We start from the raw sequence: 13,171 nt of genomic DNA on the forward strand, positions 1-13,171 counted from the left end.
CCCCCCCCCCCCCCCCCCCCCCAGGAAACCTGTGTCGCTGCACAGGCTACAGAGCCATCCTCCAGGGCTTCCGGACCTTCGCCAGGGTAAGTGGGGGCCCCCCTGGGGGGCTGCAGCCCTGCTCCTAAAGCAGTAGCGCTCGGGAATCCCAGTTGGGAGGGAGGCCCCGGGCCTCTGGAAGAAAGAGAAGAAACCCAGCCTGTGGGTTGTCCTGCTGTGGGTACCTGGCGTCAGGCATTGGACTCTGCCATTCTTAGGCGGAGGGTTCTCGGCAATAGCACGAGGACTGTCCTTCCCAGGAAGGCTGGCTCCCAGAAGAGGCGTGCGGTCCAAGAGCTAACTTCCTCCAGGCATTCGGGTCTGAAGCGCTCCTGTGGGCCAGGTGTTGAGCCTGGTGTTAAATAACAACCCAGCCCTCAGCACCTGAGCTTCTCTGTTCCTCCCCGAGCTGCTGTCTGCACTTGGTACTCTGTGGGGCTTGTGAAACTGCTAATTAGATCTCCAGTTTGTGCATCCCTGCAGTGTTCGTATACCTCCGAGGGAGAAGCCACAGCCCGGCTCTGCAGGGGCTGCTTACACACACACACACACACACACACGCATGCACGCACACATACACACGCACGCACACGCGCACATGCGCACGTGCACACACACGCACATGCGCGCACACCTACGCGCGCACACACACGCATGCACACGCGCACACATACACACATGCATGCGCGCGCACACATACACGCGCGCACACATACACACACGCATGCACGTGCACACGCGCGCGCACACACATACACACACGCACACGCGCGCACACATACACACGTGCACGCGCACACGCGCCGCACACATACACACACGTGCACGTGCACGCACACACACACACACACACACACACGCCATCCAGCAGGGAGGACAGAGGGCTGGCCTCTCCCTTCCTGGCTTATCTCCCCAGATTTCACCTGATTCTCCAACTGGGGCAAGTTGACCCTGACTCCAATCAAACTGTCTCTTCTCAGTTTGACTCTGGGTTGAGGGGAGAGTCACAGACACCTGTGCCTGAAATTTCACGGACCTTTAGGGCTGCTACCTTCTGAAAAGGAGTGTTGTATCCAGATGACCACAGAGGGTGGAGATAGGGATGGGGTCTACAGGGAGGGAAGGCAGCACATCCCGCTGAATGCACTGGATGACCAAGAATGAGGAGGTGTGGATTTAAGGGGAAATGATTGAAAGCACAGACTTGGGAGTCTGCAGACCTGTGTTCAAATCCCATCCTTTCACTGAACCGATGCATGACCTCGGGCATATTTCTAAAATGGGATTATAATAATACCTACAATATTAGAGTGTTATAATAATACATCTAAAATTGTAATAAGACATATGTAATTACAATAATACCGCAAAATTATAATAATACCTATAATAATTCTTACGGTGTTTGTGGAAAGTACTTCTTGTAAAGCCCTTAGAACACTGGCTGGCACATCTTAAGTTTTACATACATGGCAACTATAAATTATGATGCTGGTACATTTCTCCCATTACTCACTATTTGATCTTCGTAAATTGTTCAGGCTTCCCTGAGAATTGAGGATTGTTAATCTTGTCCATGTATTTATTTCTGAAGAGGCTTCTCAAAGAGATACAATTTTACCAGCCCTCCTACTTTCTGAAAAGAGAAGGGCTTGTGAGTGTAGTCCATGGTATGTTCCTTCCCAGGGTTGGAGTTTTATCATCGTTGAAATGTTTCCCGACTCCACTGTGTTGGCAGTGCCTCCCTGGATCCAGCTGCAGGGCGGTGAGGACAGAGCAGAGCTCCCAAAGTGACTGGTACACAGAGTGTGCTCAGAAGCTCACTGGAGACCCCCCAAGGCCTTATCCGGAGCCTCTGCACTCTGACTTTACACACAGTTCTAACAAACCTGCTTAGCTCATTCTCAAGCCCATAGCACACATTAGGAAGGTGAGGAGGGTTTGCTAGAAGGAGGTACGCTGTTCACAGCAAGAAATGACGATGTCCATCTAGCAGCAAAGAATGGCATGGAGGAACTGTAAAAATTGCCACAAGCCTAGTAGTCCAGGCTGCTGAGAAAAGGAGAAATCTCTCCAGGGGAAAAAAACCAGCCTTATCCAACATCGGTGGATAATGAGGGCAGTGACCCATTATTGTACGTCACAGTAATTTATGTCATGGACGTGTCCATGAATTATCAAGAAAAAAGATCTAAGGAAGAATGTGCTGACACTTTATCTGGAAAATGTACTTCTGTGAAATACGTCCTTCCCCACAAGGACTGGGTGAGTGAGGCTGATGGCTTGCTGTACGTGGGTTCCCTCAAGTCAGGTGGGGTCTGGTGAGTCCCCTGCATCACCTGTCTCCAAGAAGAAAAGTGAGAAGAGACACTAGAGGAACTTGATTTCTCTCTTCCTTTTTGCCTAAACACAGAGGGTAAGGGCAAGGCAGTGGTGGGAAGGTCCAAAACGGACAGAGCGCTCTGAGACCCAGCGGCAAGGCTGTGAGTGCAGGAGGGGCCTGGGGTCTGCACGCAGGGCGGCATGCGCATGGGGGCCGAGGCTCGGGAGGCTCCTCTCCCCATGACAGGTCTGACAGTGCTTTCAGATTCTCAAAGGCCACCCTTTCCGCCTCCATGGCCCTTTGAGGGCTCTCCTGGGCACATTGGTCGGGGGTGTGACTCATCCCTTGGGAAATGTGTCTCCTGTGATTCACGGGCAAAAGGGCTGCCCCACACCTGCTTCTGCAGGAACTGGCCGCCTTGGACACGGGCTTGGAGCCGTGCTGGGGAGTTTCTCCCACCTTTGCCTCTTGGCATAACTTCAGGATTCTGGAGTGTCTCCCAGATCCTGAGCTGAGACTCCTGCCTTCTTGGCACAAATCAGTCAGGTGACACACCACTTCCCCACCGTCAGCGCCTCGGTTCTGGGAGGCAGCGATCTGAACTTACTCCATGCTCTGCCTCTGGCACCCTGAGAGGTCCTGAACCAGTTCTTTCCCAGGAGTGGTGGTCATTGGACCTGTATGCTTCCTTTGCACAGGGTCACAGTGAGGAGGGAGGAGTGTTTAGTTTTCTGGCAAGAAGCATCTAATAGGTAGTGATGAGGTCATCTGGCGCACTGGCTGGAAGCCTCTCTGAAGTCAGCACTGGTCTTGGACCTGCTTGGAAGGAGCCCCACAAAGACTGGAGCCTGGAAGGAGCCCAGCCAAGCCCCTAGAACTTGACTGAGGCACATGCCGAGAGCACCCGTGGGGATTCCTTTCAGAGAAGTCTCCTAAGGAGGAAGCCCTGAGAGGGGGGAAATGGCATAAAGATATGTTTTGATAAAGTAGGACTTAGCTTTTATAGAGAAGTCTTAGAGAGAGAGCGAGACCATGAACGGCGCTGGGAGGGGCAGAGAGAGAGAGAAAAAGTCCTGAAGAGGCTTCACACCTAGCACAGAGCCCGACTTGGGGCTTCATCTCACACCCTGAGATCATGACCTCAGCTGAAATCAAGAGTCCGATGCTTAACTGACTGAGCCACGCAGGCACCCCTACAGAGAAATTTTCTTAAAATTAAATTTTCCTGCTGCTTCCAGGAGAGATCCTATTTGTTTATTCATGAGTTGCATAGTTTCCATCAACCAAGAAAGGGAAAGTGGTTAAAGCAGAGGTCTTACGTCCATGCAGACGTGAGTGGGATGGGGAGTGGCCATCTGCTGTTCCCACTGATGCTGGGGTAGGAGCAGAGCTAGATTTCACTGGATAGTAGTGACCCAGGTTCTTTAGCTTCTGTGAAAACTCATTGCAAATATTTTTTGTGTGAATATTTGTCATCTCTCTAGGATGGTGGGTGCTGCGGAGGAAGTGGGGACAACCCAAACTGTTGCATGAACCAGAAGAAAGACTCCAAAGTAAGTGGGTCCTCCTCTCCTTGGAAACCTGGGGGCCAGTCTCAGATCAACGAGGCAATGGATTCTTTTCACACTCCGGACAGTGCAGCCGGAAGAGGGAATGGTTATGCCCAGACCGTGAGGGTGATGAATGTGCAAGTTAGCCCTGGGTCCTCTGGCAAGACCTCCTTATCCTGCCTTCCAGGAGCTTCCTGGCCCTCCACCAAGCCGGATGGGGGCTGCAAACAAGCTCGCTTGGACAAGGGGCTGGGGAGGTCCTACAGGACATTTTAAAGGAGGAGATACGGTATCACCCAACTGTTCCCTTTTCTAACAGGTCACTCTCTTGCCATCTTTATTCAACCCAGAGGAGTTCATGCCCCTGGATCCCACCCAGGAGCCCATCTTCCCCCCAGAGTTGCTGGTAGGTGATGCCCCAGGGAGAGGCCCAACTCAGTCTCTGTGCCAGGAGCCTCTGGAGACCCGCTTTATTTCATACCAGCTGGGACCTTTGTGTCTTTGTCCTTCCTCTGACACCCAGAGGTCAAGTCCCTCTGTCACATACTCCCAAAGGGACGCCCACTTCTCTCACACATGTTGCTCTGAGCACAGAGAGTGGATCTCTCTGGACTCTACTCCATGTAGAGTAACAGGTGCTCCAGAAGCATCTGCTGGTCTCCTGGCTAAATTGAACATAGAAGCCCCCACGCAACCCATTCTCCTCTCTGTAAGCAGTCCATTTATTTAAGACAATCAAAGAAACAAAGCTGTGCTCAAAGGGCACAATCCATGGCTTGCTGCTCTGTTTTAAGGACACCCTCACACGCACCCTCTCACTGGGACGATGCTGCTCCTCCACTCCGACATTTATGGCAAGGAAAGAATCAAGCCTCTCTCCAAGTTCTCAAGTGCAGATTCCGGGGGGTGTTGAGCACATGAAGACAGCCTAGTGAGTCCAGTGGGCCAGAAAGAAGGGCTTGGCAGCAGGCCACCAGCATATCTTTCTCTGGATGGTGCAACCTTGGAAAAACTGTCAGTTTGATCTGGAGGTTTTCTCTCCCAGCCCCACAGCACCCCTCACACACTAGAACTGGCCTCTGTTGCATTCTCTCCTGACACCTTCCTTTGCCACCTCTGCCCTGTCCCACACCTTGTCCACTGCACTTCTGGGGGATATTGGGACGAGGGGGCACTGCTCCGGAACCCAGGCTTTCGGTCAGGACAGTTCAGGTTGCCTTGTGGCAGGTGAAGGTCCCATCACCTCCTAAAGAGTAAGCGAGATAATGTAAGAGCCACAACACATGCCCTGCCTCAACACGAGGACGTTGCCCTCCGTTCTCCCTGGACCTGTCTCTTCATTCTGAATTCGGTATTCAACAAATCGGTAGGAGAGTTGATCCCATTGCAGACTTCAGCGTATCAGGAAATGGCGGTGGAAAGGAGACAGTGCGGTAAAAAGCTACATTTTCCAGAGGCTGAAAGATGTTCCTCGGAAGCAGCTGCGTTTTGAAGGCGAGCGCGTGACCTGGATCCAGGCCTCCACCCTGAAGGAGCTGCTGGACCTCAAAGCCCAGTACCCCGAGGCCAAGCTGGTGGTGGGGAACACGGAGATCGGTGAGAGCCGGGGCAGCCCTGCAGCCTGCCCGGGGCCAGTGGGCAGGGGGCAACCCCTCGCTGGCCATGTGTCCTCAAAAATCTTGCTTCTCCGCCCCTGCCCTCATTTCCCATTTCACATATCGGGGCTGTTCTCAGGCCCGAGGAGACCCTTGCTGACTCTCCATAAGCACATAGAGCACCTGCTCTGTGTCGGGTACTATGGGAGGAGCTGGGGCAACAAGATCACTTGTCATCATTCCTTCCCCGAGTATCTCCCAGTCTAAGAGAGGAAGGAGTGATGGGGGTCACATGTCTAGGCTGGTGCCTGACAGACATTAGGGGTTCCACCAATGTCATTCTCTTGCCCCTCCCTTTTTCTAGGGGTGATGTGGCCACCTGCCTGTTGGTGCCACCACCTGGGACATGAGGCTCACCATATGCAAATGGGCCAGGGAGACTCAGGTTGTGTTGCTGTCCTCCCCGGTGCTCATAGGGACAGAAATCCATCCATTTCTGGAGCTGGCTTGGCCCATTTCCACTTTGCTGGGTCCCGAATCCAGTGAGGCTCCGAGGAAAGGATTGTGGTGTAGCCAAGCTCTGCCTTAGAGGACCTCTGGTGTGGGGGGACTTGACACGCTTTTAAGCAACCACAGGCAGTCCTTTGGGAGACTCTTAGCTCTGGTTCTGGAAGGAGCCCCCTGGGCCCTGGATTCTTGTTAGATCTGTAGACACAGAGAGGAGGGCCTGGCTTGGTTCCAAGCTGGTGGAGGACAGTGTAGGCCCCGCCCTTGTGAGCATAGGTGCAGGACCGAGACCCCAGCTGCAGAAACGTGACACACTGGGATGGCACGGTGGCAGGATGGAGATGTGCCTCCAGTGATGTGACCCTGATAGCCTGTGTGGCCGTGGCCCTGGGGTCCAGGGTGGCATGAGTTAAAGTAGAGAATGACTGGATGGAAGAATTTTCGAGCTCCTTTGACCCATGACATGTTCTTTGCCATGGGTCACATAACATCCTGGACCCAATTAGATTCTAATGGAAGGGAATGAATCCACAAACATTTTGTAAGCTTCAAGTTAGCAATAGCTTCTGAAGACCACTCCATCTGTCTCACCCCTTCTCCCTTATATGTACACCCAAGAGTGTAACTAACCACTGACAACCAGGCAGGGGGCTGGGGGAAGCAGGCCTAGAGAGAGCCTTGTCAGGACGGGCAACCTGCATTCTTTGTCCTGGGAGCCCATATTCAAACAGGCCAGACTCCTCAAAGCCTGGACCACCCACTGGAGACTCTACACAGCACACGAGAGGGTGGGGAGGACACAGACTTCTCTTTGTGAACCTTCCCATCTGTAGCTCTGTGGGAGGGGCTGGGAGAGGTGCAGAGCTAACAGGGTCTGAGGACCAGAGGTGAGTCTGTTCACAGAGCTCTCTACCTTGACTAGCCGAGAACAGAAACCGGATACAGATGTGTGGTCCCGCAGAGCCATGAGCCTGGAAGAATTGAGGCAGACGCTGGGGACCGAGGAGGCAGATTTGATGTTTTCTCTCTCAGTTTTCCTTTTTGTCTGAATGCTAGACTTTCATGTTATTATTACTATGATACCCCAACCCTTAAGAATTGCTCACGGACTGAAACATGCCTGTTCTTAGCTGTGTAATTTGGGCAAGAACCTAACCTTCCTGTGCCTCAGCTTCTTCATCCATAAACAGAAAATCAGTATCTCACAAGGGCTACTGTGAGGATGTAATGAGTTAAAATATGTAAAGTGTTTCGATGGGTTCCTGACATATTTTAGCATGCTGTGCCTTCGTATATTATCCCCTCCGCCCCTGCCGCACACACACACACACAAATTCACGTTCATCTCATTTGAAACGAAGAATCACGTCAGCGGGGCCTATGGTGGTTCCACGTGTGCTGAGTGTGTTCGTGACAGGATCGGGTGTGCTTTCCTTATTGAAGAGCAGAAATCGTTGGGAAGGTATTGAAGACACAAGCAGAGAGAGCTAAATGAAAAAAAAAATGAAGCTTTTTTGAGTAATAAAAACATCAAAAGACCAAAAACACCAAAAGTTCATCTCATTTGAATTCTGATAGGGTTTTTTCTTGGGAGGGAGAGAAAGACACAGTGTTCAGGCTGATAGTGCGGAAACCACACTGAGCCCCCGTATCTTGTCCCCCATGCCTGCTAATCCTGAGACCCCCACAGAACATGATGCAGTTGTGAACATAGATCCTGCATGAGTGGCGGGAAAAGTGCTGAGGCCTGCGCTGGTAGGAGCCTCTAACTTCAGGTTTCTTGTTTCTCTCAAGGCATCGAGATGAAGTTCAAGAATAAACTGTTTCCTATGATCGTCTGCCCAGCCTGGATCCCTGAGCTGAATGCAGTGGAGCATGGACCGGAGGGTAAGGAGAGGTGTGCCTGGAGCCCCTGGAGGAAGGGGCTGGGGTACTGGGGATGGGTCACATGGGGTGGTGGGTGCCAGGGAAGCCTCCCTGCATGGGGAGAAGGGGACCCCTTCATTGCCTTCGTCCACTGAGCATCCATGGTAGGGTGCCGGGGGCAAAGGGGGGGCTGTGAGATTTTCAGTAGTCATTCTCAATCCTACCTACACATTAGAATCACTCCTGGGGCAGGGGGTCAGTGCGGGGAGGTCTTGGGGGCTTTTTTAAAAAAAAGCCAGGACTTCACCCTCAGGGATCTGATTTTATTGAGTTAAGAACCACTGGTTTAGAGAGCAGTGCATTCTGGTTGTAGGATCAAGAGACATGTGGTTGAGTCCTGGCTCTTACATTAGCTGTGTGGCATTGGGCAAGTCACTTAACCTCTCTGGGCCTTAATTTCCTCACCCATATAAGGACGTGAGATCTGGTCCAGCCTCACTCAGGGACCAGTAGAGTGTCCTAGGAGCTGTGTATGAAAGTGTTTTCTGAGCTGTGAAGGGATTCGCTGTTATTCTAAGCTTGTGTTTCCAGGTATCTCCTTTGGAGCCTCTTGCCCCTTGAGCTCTGTGGAAAAGACACTGCATGAAGCAATTGACAACCTTCCTGCCTACAAAACAGAGGTGTTCAAAGGTGTCCTGGAGCAGCTGCGTTGGTTTGCTGGGATGCAGGTCAAGTCTGTGGCGGTGAGTCCTTGTTCGGGGGCCCTCAAGGCTCAGGGCACGAGGCCTTTTGTCAAAAGCGGGGGGAGCGGAGATTGCGGAGGGGACTAATCTGGCCTCTGCTGAAGACCCAGCAGGCCTCAAACTTTAGTGCTTAGAAATGCCTGGGATGCTTGTTAAAAACGCAGATTCCTGGGCCCACTCTCAGAGATTCTGACTCAGTAGGGCTGGGATGGAGCCTGAAAATGCTTCTGATGAAGGTGGCCTGTGGGTCGCTCTGGGAAGCATGCACGGTGTGACTCAGTCTTTACCCCTGAGGTTGGCATGCCCACCCTGTTCCCGGACTCAGCGAGGCTATCAGCAAGTGGATGAGATAAGTTAGGGAGAAGCCAAATCGGGAGGGGGACTGCCTTTCAGAGTTGGGGGAGAACCAGAGGCGGACCTCCCCCCCAACCCCGAGAGGAAGGAGAGGTCCAGCATTGCCTGTTCACAACCAAACTTCAGACTAGTCCCAAGGTCCCCGTTTGCTAATGGTGTTCACACACCCGGGGCCATTGGAGGCTCATGACAGCTGAGAGTGCTGGGTGGGAAGCCACCCCTTCCATTCGGTTTGGTTGTTGTTTTCAATTAGAACAAAACCAAAAAGCTAACAGCCCACTCCCATTCCCTTACCCTACCCCAAGCAGCTGCCACCTCTGTGGATCAGGAGGCAGAAACTCAGAAAGCTCCACTGAGTTCCCCAGCTCGGCTGGACTCTACCTCCAGGAAACATTTGCTTTCATTGTGTAATAAACCACCTCAGCTCTTTCAGAAAAAGTTTGGGTGAAATCGAACAAATTTAAAGGAGCTGACCCAGATTACTGACTGGTAAATTTCAGAGCAGGGATCCAATCCCAAGTGTTCGGATCCCAAGTTTTGCACCTTGTTCTGGATGCCTGAGTGTGGCTGGCCTTGTGCCTTCAGCAGGTGTCACCCATGTGCCCTGTGGTTGGGAGACAGTTGTGAGAGCAACCTTTTCCTGGGTGGGCTGGGCTCTCACACACTCTCCGCTTGTTCTAGTCCATTGGAGGGAACATCATCACCGCCAGCCCCATCTCTGACCTCAACCCTGTGTTCATGGCCAGTGGGGCCAAGCTGACCATCGTGTCCACAGGTGAGCTACGTCATGCAGAAGTCGGGACAGAGGGCCAGGTGGGGGAGAAGTCTCACAAGATAGGTCACTTTCTGGAGAGATAGAGCCCAAAGCTCAATGACCCGTCTGTCCTAAGGTTCAGATCCCTGGAAACTGCAAGGGAGATGGACCCAGGTTGGGGGTCAGGAGAGCTGGACCATGTCTTTATGAAGAATTCACAACAGGGTCTATCATGCAGCTCCTTACCTGCGGTGTGCTAGAGCTGGGATGCACAGGCTCGCCGCTGTAAACTGCTGGATTTTTAGGGAGTCTGTGTGTTTGTTAAAATGGCCACTATTAAAAATTGAATTATATAAACCTACAATAGAATAAATTACATTAAAAAGCAAGGTAGTAAATACTCAAAATTCATCACTTTCTAATTATTTGAATCTATTTTACTATTGCCCATGCTCTTATGGTTCTTCCCATCTGTTCTACCTGTGGAGTGGAAATGCTATATAACGGTGCATCTTCCTTGTCTGAGGGTCCCCGAGACCACCCCCAGGTTTGATGACTCATAGGAGGTCAGAGAGGACTCCCTGGACTCAGTATATCGTACTCATGACTATGACTTATAAGTGGGAGAATACAAAGCAAAGTCAGCTAAGTGGAGAAGGACATGGGGCACCGTCTGGAGGAAACCAGGCACAGACTTCCAGAGCCTACTCCCGGTGGAGTCACACGGGACACACTTCATTCCCTCAGCAACAAGTTGCATCATGATAATGCATGTGAAGTACCGTCTGCCAGGGAAGCTCTTTGGAGACTGAGCACCTAGGGCTCTTATTGGGGGTGATCATGGAGCTCTGCCGGGCATGAACCAAAAGTCCAGACACCCAGAAGGAAAGCAGCTGTTCAGCATACACCATGCTGTTTGTATGAAAAGTTTAGACAGAGTGAGTCATTCTCCCCAGGGAACGTGGGAACTCTGCTGAAATCCAAGTTTGCAGAGGACAGCCCCCGGCCAACCTTGTGAGCAGGATTTTCAGAGGATAGCAGGCCTGCTGTGTCAACTCCTTGCTACCCTCTTTCCAACGTCATGTTCACTGATGTCACCCTGATAGCTTGAAATTAGTAGCAGGAGTATTGATACTGTAGAAACTAGCAAATCCTACAAGTCAGGGCTGCCCCCTGCCCACACACAATTGTTAAACATGCACCAGCACATACTTGAGTTAGGATTTCAGATGGAAGATCTTGTCCCCAGCTGTGCCAGAAACTCCCTCTGACTTGTGGGCACCAGAGACCAGGATGGGGAATTCACCAGTGGATTGTTCTCTGCTTTCTCACATTGGCCGCTCTGCTCTGGCCTCCGTACAGGCACCAAGAGAATGGTTCGGATGGACCACACCTTCTTCCCTGGCTACAGAAAGACCCTGCTGGCTCCGGAGGAGATCCTGCTTTCCATCGAGATCCCCTACAGCAGGGAGGTGAGGTGCTCAGGTGCATCCCGAATCACTCTTACCCAGGCTAGGCTCCAGGCGAGGAGACCAGAGTCGGCCTTGGGCACCAACCTTAGCATCTCTCAACTTTAACATTGTTTCTGAACTTTGCCTTTGACCAACCCTATTTCTTTCTGGACAATGAGGAGTTTCAGGGTAGGGGGCACGGGGTGTGCCATGGACTGTGAAACCGACAGCTAGACAGGTGATCCTGAGCAAATCGGGTCCGCTTTCTGAGCCTCAATTTCCTCTTCTGTAAAGTGGGCACAGTGTTACCCACTGTGCAGGTTACTGTGCGAATTGAAATCAAGAATTCATAAGGTTCTAGGCAGATGTCTGGGAGCCAGCGGGGATCCACAGCTGATAGCTAGCAACACAGTTTCAAAAACACATCCAGCTGTGGAGGTCAGAGGAGATGGGTTTCCATGCTGAGTGGAGAAGCTGCCTGTGTCAGGCCCTCACATGCTGATGAGGTGTTTATTTCCTGACCTTGCTCTGGGTTGGCTCGGTTGGATTTCTGCTTCATGGGCAGTTTCTCTGCCCTGTTCAGGCAGGTCTGGGCATTTCTGGCTGTCTTGCTATTGTTCCTTGGGGGCTATGGTGTCTTCACCTGGTTCGGTTCTCTCCTCCCTCAGCAGCCACACATTCTGTAATGGGCCTTGTAGAAAAGTGATCTGTACGAGGCCGGGAACCCAGCCGTAATGGAGAGTATTATGGGTCTCACCCCAGCTAGTGCTCGAGCGAGTGTTACAAGGCATGTTTGCCCTGGCTGATTTTGGCCTCCTTAATGAGAATGCTAATGAAATTAGAGCCATTTCATCCCTGAGGTGGCTTCTTCATGATTTCCTAGCTTGTCCTTATGGACCCTTTTGAGCAGTGATTCCCAGAATTTTTGTATTTCACGGATCAGTACATTTTTCTTTTGTTTAATTGTGAGTTGGGGAAGGAGGAGGAAACAGGCATAGCACTGCCCAGTTTTTATTTTGCCAGATAGGGACACTGACAAAAAACCACCTCATAAAAGAAAGGAGATTTCCATACCCAGAATTAGGAAGGATTTCTCAAGAAAGAACAGCTGCCAATCTGCTACTGGCATTTCGTGCCAGCCCAGCGGAAACGTCCCCTCGGACCAGCATGGTCCCGGAAGTGAGCAGCTAGAACCTCTGTTCCACAACCAAACTCGAGCACTGGGCTCACTGTCCCAAGGCCATGTTTGACATCAGGAATCTGGACTAGCTTTATGATTGGGGGGGGGGGGAGTCCCTGTGGCTTCTTGGAACAGAAGAAGCCTGTAGCCATTTTGGGCCTCCACAATGGGCCTCCTTGTGCTTTCTCCAATAAGCCTTCCCGTAAAATTCTACCTTTGATGTTAATCAGAATTTGGGGTGAGTTCAGACCTCGAGCAGAGCTTGGCCCAGGAGGGGCTTGATATCAGACGGTTCTTACCTGGAAAGTAACTCACACTCCCCTCCTATCCTGCAAGAGAGGGCCTGGCTTGAATCCAGGGGGAAAGGGATGTTCAAAGCACCAAGGTGGCTATTGTTTCCTAGTGTGACTCATTCTTTCGGGAAGCGAGGTTTCTAACCGTAGCCAGTAGACCCCTGGGAGGCACAAGCTAGAGGGAGCAGGTGCGCGGGCGGCCAGCTGAAGGTGTGCTTCCAACACCCCCTGGCTCTCGTTGCACCTGCTTGAGAGACGGTCAGGCCAGCAGAGGTTTTGGCACAGCCCCTGAGAGGCTGGGTGGGCTCAGATGCCGGGCAGCAGGATGGGAAGGTGAGGGACTGGGGCTCTCTGAGGAGCCTCATGTGAAACCGTCTTTCCCCTTCCCAGCTGTTGGCCGAGAGCACCCCGTTCTCCTTTGTCCTTGACTTTCAATTTTCCTGACTACCAGGGAGAAATCCCAACCCTTCTCAGCTTCCGGGCATGTTACCTGGAACTTCTGAGAATGTGCTAGTC

At 51.9% G+C, this 13,171-nt stretch overlaps 1 protein-coding gene across 2 annotated transcripts in view; it reads left to right on the plus strand.

The window, feature by feature from the left end:
• XDH (xanthine dehydrogenase) overlaps nucleotides 1-13,171 on the plus strand; it is a 59,543-nt gene that overhangs the window by 15,258 nt on the left and 31,114 nt on the right. For both annotated transcript variants that reach the window (XM_081796966.1, XM_006731611.3), the window contains 8 exons: nucleotides 25-86; nucleotides 3,847-3,915; nucleotides 4,232-4,318; nucleotides 5,367-5,508; nucleotides 7,809-7,901; nucleotides 8,472-8,623; nucleotides 9,659-9,752; nucleotides 11,094-11,203. In XM_081796966.1, coding sequence (XP_081653092.1) covers nucleotides 25-86; nucleotides 3,847-3,915; nucleotides 4,232-4,318; nucleotides 5,367-5,508; nucleotides 7,809-7,901; nucleotides 8,472-8,623; nucleotides 9,659-9,752; nucleotides 11,094-11,203 — 809 coding nt within the window. The remainder of the gene's footprint in view (nucleotides 1-24; nucleotides 87-3,846; nucleotides 3,916-4,231; nucleotides 4,319-5,366; nucleotides 5,509-7,808; nucleotides 7,902-8,471; nucleotides 8,624-9,658; nucleotides 9,753-11,093; nucleotides 11,204-13,171) is intronic.

Source organism: Leptonychotes weddellii, chromosome 10 (assembly GCF_054177405.1).
Source record: "Leptonychotes weddellii isolate Sample4059 chromosome 10, ASM5417740v2, whole genome shotgun sequence".
Lineage (NCBI taxonomy): Eukaryota > Metazoa > Chordata > Mammalia > Carnivora > Phocidae > Leptonychotes > Leptonychotes weddellii.